At 40.9% G+C, this 17,125-nt stretch overlaps 1 protein-coding gene across 1 annotated transcript; it reads right to left on the bottom strand.

Annotated features, from left to right (window-relative positions):
• Positions 1 to 98: 98 nt before the first annotated feature.
• Positions 99 to 16,751, bottom strand: LOC109481427 (bifunctional 3'-phosphoadenosine 5'-phosphosulfate synthase-like). The gene is made up of 13 exons (XM_019784003.1): positions 16,599 to 16,751; positions 7,463 to 7,639; positions 6,696 to 6,869; positions 6,061 to 6,199; positions 5,381 to 5,499; positions 4,821 to 4,934; positions 4,144 to 4,255; positions 3,392 to 3,597; positions 2,796 to 3,057; positions 2,241 to 2,383; positions 1,823 to 1,948; positions 889 to 1,018; positions 99 to 364 (listed from the first exon to the last, which is right to left on the bottom strand). Exons 1-13 carry the CDS (start codon positions 16,638 to 16,640, stop codon positions 246 to 248), a joined length of 1,863 nt encoding a protein of 620 aa, XP_019639562.1. The 5' UTR covers positions 16,641 to 16,751; the 3' UTR covers positions 99 to 245.
• Between the last annotated feature and the right edge of the window lie 374 nt (positions 16,752 to 17,125).

Below are 17,125 nucleotides of genomic sequence, written 5' to 3'. Positions count from 1 at the left end.
ACAAAGGGCCTGATTTCAGATAAAGATGAGTAACACTAATCTCAGATAATCTCAGAAGCGGTGGCTGCAAAAGACAGTATCGAATTGGCCAAGCAGTATCCATTAGCCAGACAGTATCCATTTGCCACCCTTCAGTGGCTAATGGACACTCCTCTGGCCAATGGATACTGTCTTGCCACCGTATGATCTGCTTGGAGATTAGAGTAACACCTATCACACATGACTGGCTACAGAGCTGGTGGTGTTCAGGCCTTGGCCTTGCCGAGTGACTGGTAGTAGTCAGACAGGACTGTCCAGGCTTTCGGGGCCATGAACCCGCTCGGAGGCTGCTCGCCCTCACGAGCAAACTTACGCATCTTGGTCCCTGGAAGGGCAGAGAGAATAATGAAAAAATGTTAACTTTATTTGCAAACTCATGCCCAAAGGCTAATACTATAATTGTAAGAGGACACACAGATATGGTAACCTAGAGTGAGTGAGTTTGTGAGTGTGGGTGTGAGTCTGTATCTGTATTTGTGTACTTGTATAGCCGGTATAACCGCCCTTTGGCATAACACACCAGCCTTTGAGTGCGTGAGTGAGTGAGTGAGTGAGTGAGAGTGGGTGAATGAGTGAGTGAAGGACAGAGTAAGTGTAAGAGTAAGTGAGCAAGGGAGAGAAGGAGTGAAGGGGTGAGTGAAGGAGTGACTGAGAGTGATTGAGTGAATAAGTAGTGAGTGAATGAGTGAGTGAGTGAGTGAATGAGTGAGTGAGCGAGTGAAGGAGTAAGTAAAGGAGTGAAGTAGATCCTGACCTGATATAAAGAGGAAGTCTTCTTTCTTCTCAGTATCAGTGAGTGAGTGAGTGAAGGAATGAAGGAGTGAGTGAAAGAAGTAGGTAGATCCTAACCTGATATAAAGAGGAAGTCTTCTTTCTTCTCAGGGTCGTAGAAGTCCATCTGCTGTTTCTTCAGGTTGTAGGCAGCGACACGGAACGGAACGATTTCCAGCTGGGTCAGTCCTGGGGCCATGGTTAGGACCTGCCAGGGGGAAGAGGAAAGAAGGAATGACGTTAGAGATACTAAAATTCACAATTTTTACATGGTTCATTATGATCCTGGTTTTCGCTGTCACTTCTGTATTGCGAAGATGTGACTGCGAAATTATCACTGCCACGAACAAATAATTTCCGATTTTATTTTTTCTGCATCTGCCGCCACTGAGAACATATAGTTCTTTGAACATGTCCATTTTTCTCAGACTATCTCTACTGCGAACATAAAATGAATTACAGTATGTATCTGAACTAGCCTGGGTACCATCTGGATTTTTGCTATGCAACGCTCGAAAATTTTTTTCGAGCGTTGCGTTTGGTTGGGAGTTTGGTTGGGAGTTTGAATCCTAACTGTTGTCGCTCACCCAGCATGCATGCTACTAAATCTCAGTAACAAGAACACACCACTAAAATCATAATGTATCAAATATACATGCATGAAAATGTGTGATGAACTTACGAGTGATATTTGTGACATCCAGGTTCAACATTACATAAAAAAACAAAATAAATCAAGAAACTCGATAAATTATGAAGAGTCAAGTTTAAAATCAAGCTGGCTAGAGCCCTGCATTGGAACAGCAATGTCTGTATCTGTATCAGTATAGCTTATACACGTATAACCTCAATTGATTGTACCCCGACTGTGCTTGGTGGCACAGTTCTTGGAAAATACGAGTTTCTGATATTTGAAGAAACGACTGCTTATTCTTTTCTGGACTGATATTAGATACTTAGTGGTTGGTACGTCCACCAGTTTATTAGTCAGCAGTTAATGTGATGTGCTCACCTTGCTGCCGTGGGTGGGTTCGTACAGGTCTTTTGTCCCGTCAGGGTGTGGCATGCCGGCAGGGTCACGACCCACAATGTAGTAGTTTGCTCCTGTGGACATGCGGGCTTTGGCGTGCCATTGAACCTGGAAAAAAAACGCAATTCATTAATTATTCATTCATTTTTCTTATTCAGGCTATGCCAATCTAATCTGTTGGTTCTCGGCTTTTTAAAAATGCTTTGGAAAATGCTTTGGAAAAAATAAGGAAAACAAAGTCAGAGGACCGGTTTTTCACTCAAGTTTTCCTCCCTGCCCTCTGCTTTTATCAAGTTGATAACTCCAGTGCTCAACATGTAAATTAGCATAAAAGGAACCTCATTTGCATGAGAAGGTATCTCATTTACATGTTTGTGACACTTTAAAGATAGTGCCTTACCTCTGTTGGGCCTGCGTACAGCATGGGGGATGGGAAGATGGACAGCACAGTGCTCTCTGGGTCCAAGATTTTCTCCTCCAGCACTGCTTTGTGCTGCTCTATACGCGTTGGCAGGGGAACGTCATCCTCTTTGGTCCAACCACCTGGACAGAAACACACCAGAAAAATTATATACAGAAACTAATGACAGTAAAAAAAAAACATTCCTCATTTAAACAAACACTTCTACTTGTATTACATACACTAAACAACCAGAGATATGAGAAATCATTTGCCAACTGACTGACATCAGGAGAAGCAAGGTGCCTGTTTGGAACCTCTAGTCACCCTAAATAACCAGAGATGGCAGATGTGTAATGACAGCATATGACATGGTCACACACAGACAGACATGCCAAAGCAATACTTTTTAGGATCTTTCAATATCCAAGAATCATCAAGCCAAAACTGGTGTGGGTTAAACAGTGTTTGTACATCTTGAAAGTCCAGTTCAAATTTTTTTTCAAAATCCAATAACTAACAGAAGACTTTTTAAGCAAATGATACACCCCTTACCCAGTGGATGCAGCAGGAGCACCGGTTTCTTGTACCCCCTCTCCAGCAGCCTCCTCTTGGTGTCCTGCATCAGCAGCGCGTGACCGTTGTGGACGGGGTTTCGCAGCTGGAATGCGAAGACCGCGTCCGCGCCCATCGATCGGAACTTCTGCCGGAGCTCGTTGGGCGTCAGACGGAAGTGGTCCAGGCCGTCGTTCCACCGGATTCGCTCCAGCACCTCCAGGTCGCCTCCAACCAACCAATCACCACTCTCGAAAATCATCTGGAACAAGCGGAACAGGAAAGGAACTTTACACGACTTTTCTCACGTCACTCAAGTGTAAATGAGTACCTAGCTTCGGTTAGGGACGTCCCTCAGATAGGACGTTAAATGGAGGTCCCGTGTTTGGGGAGAGCCACACCCCACGCATGTTTAAGAACCAACCACACCTATTGAAAAAGAGTATGGGCATGCCCTGGTGTGCGATGGTACAAATTCTACAATCCTGAGTCTTGCCAAGAATTGGCATGCCAGAATGATCAGTATGATGATTGTGGGCATTAAAGGAAAGACAAGACAAGACTACAATAGTGCAGCCTCCTCTTTTAGACCCTACCTTCACTGAGGGATGTCCCTTGTTGCTTGTCCCGAAGGTTCGGCAGCTCCTCTCTTCCTTCCGGTGTTCGAAGAACTCGGGCGTGCGGAGGATGGCGACGCGTTTGCCCTCGTACTGTAGCGCGATGGCGGCGCTCCCCTCCAGACGCTCCTTGTCCTCCGTGGAACACGCCAACACGATCGGGATGGTCTGGTTCGTCACACCACCTGGAAAAACAAAAAAACAGTTAAGATCTGAATATACATGTAGAACAGGGCAATCTGAGCTATGTATACTGCTCGACAAAACTTCCAGAAACTTCCAGAAACTACACGGCTTCCGCCCTAACATAACATGCAGAAACTGCCCTCTTCCCTCTGATTCTCTGATCTTCCAGGAATTTATTTCGATGCATCTGTAATTCGATTAATGTAACTTTTGTCAGGCCGTGTCACAAACATTGCATTCACCATGCATTCTGGAACTTGGAGTTGGCCAGAACACTGACGCTCTTTTTCCAAAAATGTATGTGCATGCAACCAGTGGGTACTTTTAAATCATGTGTGAAGATGCATTCTTAACTTGACTAACTTAAGTGCCAACTTTCCTCAGCCACTCAAACCCAGAACCTTCTGACACTCATGGTCTTTCCTATGCTGTCAGTAGGTAGCCCAGTGCCCCTTTCTAACTATTAAACTTGCTACAATGATTATCTAGTGGAAAATAACATCTTCCTTCCGACTTGAGTCTTCCCTAAAAAAAAAGGAACCTACCGTCCATCATGATGCCGAAGTGCTGACACTGCAGATATTCCCTCTCCCTCATGAACCCTGAGAGGGGCGTGGCCCAGCCCTCAGCCAGCACCTGGCACCACTGCATGTCCACCTGCAGAGCAAGAAATAAGACATTTCAGACTTCTGAGAAGTATTTTGTTACATGTTGTCCAGTGTTCTTGCCAGTGTCGGCCCTTTCCTCTTTTGACAGAATTTTCCTGCATGTAATGGACAAAAATTTTGCCCAATCTGTCATCTTTGACGGACAAAAATAGGTGTGCAAAGACATCTAAAGAGATTTAAGCTAGCCTATCAGTAAAATATGCCCCTCAAAATGCAGGAAACAGCAGTTCAGAGGGTCAAGATTTCAACATTTTTCTGGGGAGCATGCCTACAGACCCCCACAACGCCTTGTGCTTTTGGAGCTTGACATTATGTTACTTGAAACAAAATCAGGATGACCCATGACCTCTTCCCTTATGATCTCAATGAAAAGCGGCCAGCAGGCTGATTTGAGTATTTCATGAAAAAAAACTCTCAAACAAATGAAGAAAAAGCACCTTGTTGATCTTAAGAGTTGGCAAACTTTCAGGTTCCTTCATGATCTCAATGAGAAGCGGTCAGCGGGCCGATTTGAGTATTTCATGAAGAGACAAAAAGAAACAAACAAAAATCACCTTGTTGATCTTGAGCGTTGCCAGACTGTCGGCGTCAGAGCGAGCGGCCTCCAGCTTGTTCTCAGGGACAAACAGTTCCCTCACAGTCTCCATGGCAGAGCGCGGGACGATACCCTGTGGGTAGAGAGAGAGAGAGAATGGTTTATCCACACGCAACCTTTAAAATTCACTTAAAACGGTCACAAAGAAGCAGCTATGTCGATTGAATTGAGTTGTGACATAACAGACAAGCAATACGTTATACGTTACACCAATAAAATTATCTCTGGAACTTGCTGTATACTTCATGCTAAAACTCTACTTAAAGTTACAATGTGGTAATAAGACTTTTTTTCACTTTTACGTAGTCATATTCTTATATCCATGTGGATGTGTCAAGAGACTGATGCCATGTTCTTTGGACTTTTCGTCATTCAATATGAAGGTAGGAAGGACAGGTCTGGAGTCAGTCTAAACTTTGGGTAAGTCGACAAAAACGAAGTAATTTCCTGTGTTGGAAACTACAGTTCACACTTGCTCCATAAACAAACAAACAATGATAGAAACTATTCGAAACGTACATTCTCCTGCATGACTGAGACGATGGTCTGCACACACTCGTCCACAGCCAACTCCGTGGTCTTGATGACGATCTCCGGGTTCTCAGGACGCTCATAGGGAGAGTCGATTCCGGTGAAGCCTGAAATCAACACAGTTCAGATTGTTATAATCATAACATAGATTTCCTGGGTTTGAATCCCTGGCAAGCCCAATGTTGTGCCCTTCAGAAAGGCACTTGACTCAGGACAAAATGAGTATATTAAATTCTGTGTCAACTACATGTACTCTAAGGTGAAAATGCCACAAAATAGTTCTGCTGCAATCCTAACAGACTCAAACTATAACATCTGTTTGGAGATTATCAATTTATAAAAATGGTTAGGGCTAGGGTTTGGGGTTACCAGTAGTGTTAGGCTAAAGACATTACATTTACACATTCTGCCAATGTGCTGTTAGGCTAGTGTCTAGGAATAACCACAGGAAGAATAGCTGTAGTGTCAACTGTGGATCCAAATGACGTAAAATCCCACCCTTGATCTGTCCGGCATGAGCCTTCTTGTACAGGCCCTTGACATCACGACGTTCACACTCCTCAAGGGGACAAGCACAATACATTACAGGTTTCACACAGATTACATTAGGGCTGTTAGGGCCAGTGTTTAGGGATAGGGTTAGCTGCAGTATGTAACAAAAATCCCACCTTTGATCTGTCCTGCGTGAGCCTTCTTGTACAGGCCCTTGACATCCCGACGCTCACACTCCTCCAGAGGCGTGTCTACGAAAACCTCGATGAACTTCAGCCCGTTGTCTTCATGAAGCTTACGGGCCGTGTCACGGTCCTACAGAGGGTTAAAATCACAGTTACACAAATGTACCATAATATTATCATATTATACTAAAAAAAGCTGCATACAAAGGTCTCTTACACAATCACAAACAGCATCCACTGTCTTTCATGACTATTTACATGACATGGCCTTTATTAAAATTCTCTGCATTTGTGTGTTGATAATAATGTCTGTGTTGGCAAGAGACTGTATAAGAAGGTTCTTAATTCACCAACCAGTGGGTTTTTATATCCAATGTTTCAAAACGATTCATTGTTACATATGTATCCTGCCTGTATCTTGTTATATTTTGTCTGATCCTGACCTCTTCCCTTATCACCTGAATGAAAAATGGCCAACAGGCTGAGTCTCAAACAAACAAACAAGGAACAAAAGTAAGGACAAAAGTCTTGGAATCGTAATACTATGATGGTGCTAGGAGAACAGTAAAATGGTGGCACCATTGTTCCATCTATAGGGAGATCCCTGGTAGATAATGATGACTTACCTTCTGGAAGGGGCTGATGAAGGCAGAGATGGCCACGATGCCACCGTCGGCGAACAGCCTTGCCACCTCTCCCACACGGCGGATATTCTCCTCTCGGTCCTCGGCCGTGAAGCCCAGGTTCTTGTTCAGCCCCGTACGGATGTTGTCTCCATCAAGGGTGTAGGATGGGATGGCCTATGGTTATGAACATATGGTTAGCAGAAATTAGGAAAAAGAGACATCAGAGACACACATACATACACATACATACACATACACGCACACACACACACACAGACACACACATACGCACACACACACCGTACACACACACACACACACACACACACACACACACACACACACACACCGTACACACACACACTCAAACTCTCTCACACACACACACACACACACATGTACAAGTACAAATATAGGTACACACACACACACACACACACTCACTCATTCCCTTGACATATACACACCTTCCCACACAGATACTCCTCCAGAGCGAAGTCAATGGTGGATTTCCCAGCGCCGGACAGACCGGTGAGCCAGATGCAGCAGCCACGGAAGCCGCCGCGCTGACCAACACACACTCGCACGCTTTACACACACATACACACACACACACACACACACACACACACGCACACACACACACACACACAGAAACACATGATTACACACACAGGCAGACACAAACACATACACACACACACAGTCAAACACACACACACAAACACACATGCCCACACACACCCTTACTCATTTGCCGTACACACCTTCCCACACAGGTATTCCTCCAGAGCGAAGGCGATGGTGGATTTCCCTGCGCCGGACAAACCGGTGAGCCAGATGCAGCAGCCACGGAAGCCGCCGCGCTGACCGAGGACCTGTCCACGCTTTGTCCTGCTCACATGGTGCTGCTGAGGGTACACATTCGTCGCCTTGATGAAGTTCTGGAAAAAATAACAAGCAAAAGATGTTAGAAATGTCATCAATAAAAGGACCGAGTTCTGGGCATAGGCATTTTGTTGCCTCCAAGAAATTCTGGAAAACACATGTGCAAAGATTAAGAAATGTTGTACATTTCAGCAATAAATTGCCCACAAAAAGGTACCTGCAGCTATTTCGAACATTTTTTCTGGGGATAGACGTTCAACACCTTGATGAAGTTCTGAAGAACATCATGTACAAAAGATTTTCCTTAAGATATTACGTACTTATGCAAAAGATATTAGACATTAGAAATGCGGTACATTAAAGTACAAAGTTGCCTGGAGCTCTTTCACACAAAATTTTGTCTGCCATGATTAAGTTATATTGTCAGCTACTGGTACTGATAGTCTGGTATTAGGTACTTGGTAGTTGGTGCGTCCACCAGTGTATTAGTCATTTTGTACATCATGCAAAGTCTGGACATTTTTCGTCTGGGTTTTCCAGAGACCCCCTCTGTAGGTTTCTTTTTAGTTCATTTTCATTACTGTTACACAAGCACCCCTTTCATAGTTGTTCGCACAGAATCTTGCAGCTTGATTCTGTACCCTTTCCAGTTTATCTTTGTCTTTCTTTTTGTCATCATAGGTTTCAGAAATAACATGCCTGAATGACTGTCTCAGCCTTGCAATTACATATACAGTAAGTAATGGTACAAGGGGCAGTGATGTGGAAAAACAATATGGTAATGTGTCCTTCATACTGTGTACATTAGTGGAATAAAATGCAAAGAGGATAATTACTGGATCCTCCCCCCTCACGATATCTGCTCTACCATTTCCAATGTTTACATATAACAGTAAAAGGATGTGCAGTTTCTCATTGATGTACATTACATCCTGTTCAGAAAGAGATAAACATCAAAATAATTGATTGGTGAGTCAGTATCATTGAGGAAGAAGTTGTCTTTTATAAATTTCTTACAAAAGGTTTGCTTTATTTGCTACATGTGTATCAGCCCTTTTTATAATTTCTTTATTTTAGTTGCAACAGCTGTTACAAGTTGCATTTTTACAAGACATCTTTGTGCATTTAACAAAGCATGCTCCACTTCAACACAAAAAACGTGACTATTATTTCAGCCACACCCATAAATTTTCAGCTTGCTTGAAAAAGTCAACGTACCCCTTTAGACTGTGGCAAGTGGAGTGTAGCAAACTTTAAGGTACACTTAGATGATACAATGTTGCAGAAAACTGCTACAGACATGCATTGCCCTTCTATAGACAACAAACATTATTCCAACACATGTATTTGTCTTGTGGGTATTCATAAGCAATATTTAGACAACTTGAATACACTGAAAAAAATAGTCTAACCCCTTGTACATATACTGTAGTACTACTAGTACTTTATTTTGATACACATCAAAAACAGCTTGTATTTAACATACAGGTATGGCAAGAAATTTTTAATGTTGTGTACATTGTAGTATAGGTATGCAAAAAAAGTACAAATGTATTTCAAGGCCTGTATGATGATGTGGCACCTGGTAGCATAGGCCTGAATCCTTCCGTCACCCTACCTCCAAGTGAAAGACAGACAAAACAATGTGGTCAACTAGGGCTTGCGACAAAGATATGTCTGCACTGTATACACATGTATCATTATCCAAATAGCGTGTCTTCTTAGATTTACACAATGTAGAGTCAGACACTATGTCAGTTGCTGTGTTCTCTTTCCAAGATCCTCTCAACAGATCTAGACAAACAAACCATGGGACCGAGACATAGCATTCTTAATACAGTCTTATTCACAGATTTTAAGAATTCATACATGTGAGATTTTAGGCAGAGAGATATTACTTTCATTGAAAGACATTTTCAAGTCTACACCTAGTCTCGTGTTTTCACGTACAGTGGACGTTGACAATTTGGTACCTGGATAGTCTTGGTACGTGTTTGCTGAGTTTCAAAACAGTCACTGATTGGTGAATACTCTACTAACTGTTAAGACATTTTCACACACAGGTTTGAAGGTAGACATTGAAGAACTGGTTTTTTCAATTATGGATAATTGCAGTGGCCTCCCCACCCAGCTGAACTGAGTTGTACATGTTGCTGTGTCAAGGGTGGATTCTAAACTTTCACTCACAAAACTGCTGATAAAAAATATCTTTCCAGCTTTCTTACCTTTCCAAAAACCAAGTTCACACTTGAAAGGTGTATTCTAATGATGCTACAACTTTTCACTCACTCACTCACTGTCCGGTTTATCGTCTGTTGTTCCCCGTCTTCCGAGGGTTAGACGTGCTTGCACAATACTTCTAACATCAATTTTGTAGACCAATCTTATGTGTACAATCATGCAATTCTGTACTGTCAAGACAAGAGACGAAAGAAATAGGTACACGTATATAGCCTCCGTAGCACTTATAGAACTGGGGGTTTGGTGGTCTTCGGCTGTTTTCTGATTAGTCCAGTTCTCAAAAAACGGGGGTAATTCAATCAGGCAGGCTATGTTGTCTATATGCAATCAGAAAATAGCACATAAAAGCTCCCAAAGACCCTGAAGACCCCCAGTTTTTGGCATACTATAGAGGCGAGTACATGTAGACTTACTGGATTGGATATGTTCATTGCTACCTTTCAAATGGTTAACCCAGGACTAGTCAGGCATGTACCTCTGCACATACAGTACTTTCTCCACAAATTGGACAGAGAGTCACATGGATTACGTCCCTTGGAATGTAACCTCCGTGCCCTGCTTATGTTTCTGATGAGCCTACCAGCACCAAACTGGTTTGTCCAGTTTATTCAAGGGATACCTCACCAAAGCAGACAGGTCAGAACACAAATATGTTCAAGTTACGAAAACAGACAAGACTATCCATTGAGTCGTTGACTGTAAAGTGTAATTTTGCCCAAGTACTCTCCTTACTCAAGACTTAGTTTACTAGTAGTTAGTAGTTCTTCAACTTACATTATGTGACTGTGAATTCTAAATGCAGACATGTCGAAACACAAATATCTCCAAGTTACGAAAACAGACAAGACTATCCATTGACTGTAAGAGACAATTTTGCCCAAACACACTTCTTATAAGTTATATTCAAGACTTAGTTTACCAGTAGTTGGTAGTTACGTCAACTTACATTCTGTGACTCAGAGTTCTAAAAGCAGACAGGTCGAAACACAAATTCAATATCTTCAAGTTACAAAAACAGACAAGACTATCCATTAACTGTAAGAGATAATTTTGCCCCACTACACTTATCATTCAAGACTTAGTTTGGTAGTAGTTCAGGTAGTACTTCAACTATACATTCTGTCAGTCCTAAAGCTAGGTCCCGTGAAATATATCATGCAAAAGACAATTCCAAATGACCTACAACTTATATTATTTCTGCTATAGAATATGAATATAAAGAAATAGCAAGCTTACAGTCACAAAAGCCGAAGCCATGCTGGTCTCCGGAAAGCCAACGTGGAATTCTTGAGAAGAAGACTTGTGTAGTACTACCGGCGTCTTTCTGAGTTGCCGAGTGAGTCTGACTACCTTTGGGACACCTCTGAACTTTTAAAGGACTATGCCCCGCCCACCTAGAGGCTCCGCATGGGGGTTAGCAGGATACGTGATGGACTGGGTAAATATCTTTGTAGCAAACTCATGCTTGCTTTCTATTATGGCTGAAACTTGAAAGTATAATATGACTGGAGATATTATGCAGAATAATGACAGATTTGGAACTTGAGCATAAGATGTGATACATTTGTACAAGATAAAAAGTGTTGTTCATAAACTGCTATGATATTTTGTATGCAAATACATTTGTATCTGGAACTACATGACTGTATGCCAAATGTTGACTCAAAAGTTCCCCCTAACATGTTGTACAATCATGACGGTGACTCTTTAGAATATGTGTACTGTAAATTCAAATGTAAATGTATTTACTCTTGATAACATTTCCTTACTGAAAAAGACAACTTGGGAGTTACAGTATTTTCCTACGACATGAAATACACAAACTCACCTTAACAAATGCCCAAAACTCATACAGAAGATCCATGGCAGAATTGCTGAACGTCATCCTTATTTCTTTTTACGATACAACTACAAGAAGATAAACCTTTTCCCAAGAACAACAAGTCTCTCTTATACCAGTTAGGTAATGACCAAAATGCCTATAAATAAACCGTAAGTACTTAGTATTGTATTTATGTAATAATGTCTTATATTTCAGGGCTGGCATTTTAAGCCATGCATATAAAACACAGCCAGACACTGCAATTGAAACCTTCTATTTCTAGAAATTGCCAATAAAATTTGATAAGGGAACGTCGTTATAGATGGAAATAGAAATAAATGTCTTCAATAATTGAAGCTTGATGACTTTGGCCTAAATAATCCAAATATCATCCAAGTCATAAGATTATTTTGGTTGACATTATTTCTAGATACCTGTTATTCTGTGTGTCCCTTTCTTCTCTGATATATGGTGAAATTGCATTTGGCCTTTAAGTACATGTTAGCTTAATACGTTTAGATTTGATTCTTTCATCACTAGTAGGCTAATTATGATAGAAAAGACTTCATAGTACAGGATGTAGATTTATGGGGGCTTAATTTGGTTTCCATATAAAAAACATACAAATAAATTGTACTCTAGTGCCATTGACATAAAGAATTATGAGATATGTTTGCATTGCCAATACATGTACTACAGATTCTGACATTTCTTACTGCACAGGTATATTAGTATCTGCACAAGATATTAGAAAATCTTATACATATACATTGTAACATGCTCAAATTTTCAAAACAAAACATCTCAAAGAGAGATGTCTCCAGCCACCACGCATCTGTCACTGATGCCTGGGAACTATTGATTGATTGATAGTACTGTAATATCTGTATACTTGTAAGTATAAACTTGTATGGTGGCTTAATTGGAAGGAGAGCTAAAATTGACTAAAACTGGTTTTAAAAGTCCATATTAAATACAAAATGACAAAGTAATGCAATGAAGTTCAATAGGCAAGACAAGAAGTTTCTGAAATTTCTGCTTGTACCATGTTGAAATGCTTAATCATTCATGCACAACATTAGAAAGCATTTTTCTTCACGTCCAAACTCCACAAAACACACACCATGAGTAGCCTGGTACTTGTTAAACAAAACGCTTAGTCATAGTCACCCTTATGAAGAGTTAAACTGTACATATGTGTTGATCAAACTCTGGTCTAAAGATCAACTCTCTGTCAACAACGAAACGCGTAGTCATCCTTGCAAAACGTTCAAACTTTTCGCACACGTGTACACCAAAACCCCCTAAAAGACCCCACTTACGTCAACAGAGCATAATTGGTAGGTTAAACACTTGGTGACCACGTCACCACTTGTCATTATGGGCTAGCTGTGCACGTACGGGCACAAAATCCACCGCACGGGTAATTCTTTGTAACATGTGCTATTGTTGCCTAAGGCAGTATAGCATACGTAAGACTCTTTCTTATGCTTGAATTACTATGCGGCCACATACAGTATAATTATAAGTCAGAGCATTAAAGAGTATGCAAAATGCCAATGAAAGGAACAATACTCTTATCTTAAATTAAGTATGTATGCTTGATTGAAAGACTCTAAATCAGTAAATGAATGCTTTATTATGTTGCAGATAACTAAAATGTAATCCCTCTTTATGCATAGCCTCCGTAGCAGGCTTATAGAACTGGGGGTTTGGTGGTCTTCGGCTGTTTTCTGATTAGCCCAGTTCTAAAAACGGGGGTAATTCAACCAGGCCGGCTATATTGTCTATATGCAATCAGAAAATAGCACATAAAAGCTGACCCAAAGACCCTGAAGACCCCAAAACCCCCAGTTTTTGGCATGCTATAGAGGCTACTTTATACGTATGTGAGATAATTATCAGAGATCCATTAAGCACACAGCACAGACACACCCGTGTTGGGAGGGGCATTTAAAACTACAGTACAGTGAATATAACAACCTCAGACAGGTGGTTATCAATGGTCAATGTCTGTACACAATTCATGTTTTCTACAATTTACTGTATTGTGTGGAATTTCTTACACTTAAGCTCTTTCACTCTTCAACACAGAAATTTAAGTTCTTTACAATTTACCTGTCTGGGGCTACACAATACTGTACTACTGTACTGTACATAGCATAATAGGATAATTTGTATGGATCTATATATTAAGATATTGATTTTAATACTCCTGACCAAACACTTATGTACATGTACCATCTACTAGTCATTTTCAACAAAGTAATTCTAACGTTAGTATAAATGTATAAATTCTAGTATAAATGTGTAGATCTAGCAAGAAATAGGAGAACTTGAAGATCATGCCATCTTGTCTTTCCTCGATCAAATTCATTGGACTGAATTACCGGTAAGTGTGCTCAGGGCACACGCACACAAGTCTTAGTGGTTCTATAGAGAACACTAAGAGCGTTGTCTCCGTGTGTCTCAAGGTTAGATAGTACGTGTTTTATCTGTTGAAGATGTGCAGGAATGTACCCACGTCAGTGGCAAGGCCACAGGGGTATTACAGTAAAACATAATGGGTATGCCACACCCAGTGAGTTAGTGAGTTACTTATGTGGAATGTTTCTAACTAGGTTATTAACTTCAATTTAGCTGTGTTTAAATTATAAGTATGTAGTTTTAACAAGGCACCAACCATACTGTATTATACAATGTAAAAATAATGAACATTTTACTGTCACAAGGACACAGGCTGTTAAACTGTCTATTGAATTTTCTACATGTTAAGTGTGCACGCATTTACCATTGTGACCACATGTACGCAGCACACTTCGTCATGCCAATTACTGGCACATCATGTGTGACGCCATTCAAACAATACACCAGCCTTGAGCTGAGTAATGTAATTATACACATTTCTGCAAAGAACAGTGTGAAGAATTAAGTGTCCTCCAAAAGCCAAAGCCTGAGGTAAAAAAAATTCAGACACCTGGGCATTGTGTGGGTCACTCACCTGTTAAGGCCTGTTTAATTTAAATCATTTAGTTTAGGACTATCACAGGATGACTTCGATTTTTTTTGGCAACTGGCTTCATCGATTTCCTTCCAAAATCTGAGTGATTCTGACAACCAACAAGTGGACCAAGCCTGAAAACTATCAACACAAATGGATACTGTAATTCATGATTTTTTCCAGTTACTTTTATGTTTGCTGTTTCTGCAGTCACTTCTGTAGCACGGGGCACAAACTTATCATATCCGTGAACAAAGAAAGACTTCATTTTTTCTGCACCTGCCACCTCCGTGAACATATAGTTCCATGAACACATTTATTTTTCTCAGGCTGCAAAATTTTGCTATCCCGAATATAACATGATTTACAGTAGTCCAAAGCAAGCGCTTAGAGCCAATAGTTGAGCAGGATTACGGCTACGCCCATGCCAGGAATGCTCTGGTTGGTCGGTGAAGCCTGTCAGACATGTGGGTTGTTGTTCATTGTCACCATGGTAACACGAGTCTGACTAAATAAGGTTTCTGACAGCTTCCCTAATCTCTTAAGGCTTATGTTGCAATTGGAAGGTAAATTCGTTTTGTTTTTTCCAGTGAAGCAGTCTCTAGCTAGGCAAATGCAGAGGAAATTCCTTCACAACTTTAAATTCCTCTATATCGTATCATAACAATTTTATCAGACCAACAAGTTTGCTTTCTATGAAATTGACAGAATATTGTTAACAGGTGATGGAAAGATTATGGAAATTTTGTTGAAATGAAACAAGTGAAAGTGTAAGTGTTCTCGACCAATTGTGACTTTAATTGTCTAGTAGACTACATGACCACACCCATAATCTACTAGTAATGGAGTTATCACGATTGTCAAGCAGATGTCGTTCAACTTCAGAGCTATTATGTCAGTATTTTTTCAATGCTCAGACTACTACTAGACAGCCCCATTCAACTGTGAGGTGTTGTTTTTCAAGACGAGTTATTTTTCAGTGGGGCTTGGTCTTACTGGATTAACTGGAATATCTTAGTAACGTTAAAAGCTTTGGCTTTTCTTGAGACATATAACAATACAATGAATGAAGTACAGTCTTTCATCAATTATTTTATCACCTGTCAAATGTAAAGATCAACCATTTTCTAGCACCAGTATGCCTACTGGAACTATCACTGCAATTTGACACATATACTAGTAGTAGCCAAGAATGAGAAACACATGTGAGCTGTTCCTAGAATTCCTTCACATGGTTCTCATCAACTTGAGGTTCAGAAATAAAGGCAAGGTGTTGCGATATGCCTGTCATATAGGGGAAGTCATGTCATACTCAGATTTCACATACGTGTACTTTTGAGAAGTTCTGACACAGGAAACGGCACACCCTGGCCAAGCAAATCTCTTGGAGGGTGTCTCTTGCTGGTACATGTTGTCTTATATATATATATATATATATATATATATATGACTTAAAGACAGCATCAATTAACGTTATAGGACTGCCAGCAAAAATTATATGCCCTCCAAGAGCCAACATGGGCATCTTTTAATCACTGGGAGCTGGTGACCAAACCTCTTATTTTTCAGGGAGTTTTACTGAAGTCATCACACGTAGATATAAATTTTTCAGATCAAACCAAGGATGACTTTCGTTATAACCTCCTTGGTGAACAGTAAACAAGAAACACCTTGATAATTTTATTTGACACCATCTTCAGTCGAGCAAAACGGAACTCAATTCTCTCAAGTTCTATAACTTTATCTTTTTTATTATGACTAAAATTTCGCGGTTGCTATCACGTAGAGTTTAAAAATTGTCACAAAACGCCGAGTGAGTTTTGTCTGCTTCCTAGAAAAATTCCTTCACTTCCGATGCGTCCAGACGCGCCGGGCCCCCCTCCCCCCTCCCACAAGCGACCAAACTACCAAAGATACGCCCAAACAGACGACAAGATAAGTTCTTCCATACCGTCTTCTGCCTCTTGCTGTCTTGTTGACTATCCTCGGACATTTTTGTCGTGATTTGGGACCAGGAGAGGTGAAAAGAGTCGGTATTTTCGGAGGAACGCCGTCCGCTGTCGAAAACCGGAAGCTAGCGAGTGTCTGAACCGGAAATGACATTGGGGTATTTAATCTGGACCAGTCCACTATTCAGAGGGACGCCCAGAAGTTATTATATGCACTTCGCATCCATTTTTAATGCATATTACCGAATCAGAACGAAATATTTCCATCGAAATCTTATTAATAAAACAAAATTGACAATCCAAAAGATTACTTCTATGAAAATTTGTCCCTAGTTCGAATTTTACCATCCCCCCTTAGATGAAGTTCGGTCTACCTAGATAGAGAGGAAGATCTAAAGAGCAAAGATGAGGGATGGAGAAGAGCACTGATGAACAGTGATGGAATGCCCAACCCACCTCAAAATTCTGAAGAAGGTGGACACAGGATCTTGGAGAAAAGCGTCTACCAACTGATTTCAAATCTGATGAT

Source organism: Branchiostoma belcheri, unplaced genomic scaffold (genome assembly GCF_001625305.1).
Source record: "Branchiostoma belcheri isolate BF01 breed outbred unplaced genomic scaffold, Haploidv18h27 scaffold55, whole genome shotgun sequence".
NCBI lineage: Eukaryota > Metazoa > Chordata > Leptocardii > Amphioxiformes > Branchiostomatidae > Branchiostoma > Branchiostoma belcheri.
This window is presented reverse-complemented; position numbering and strand designations above follow the sequence as displayed.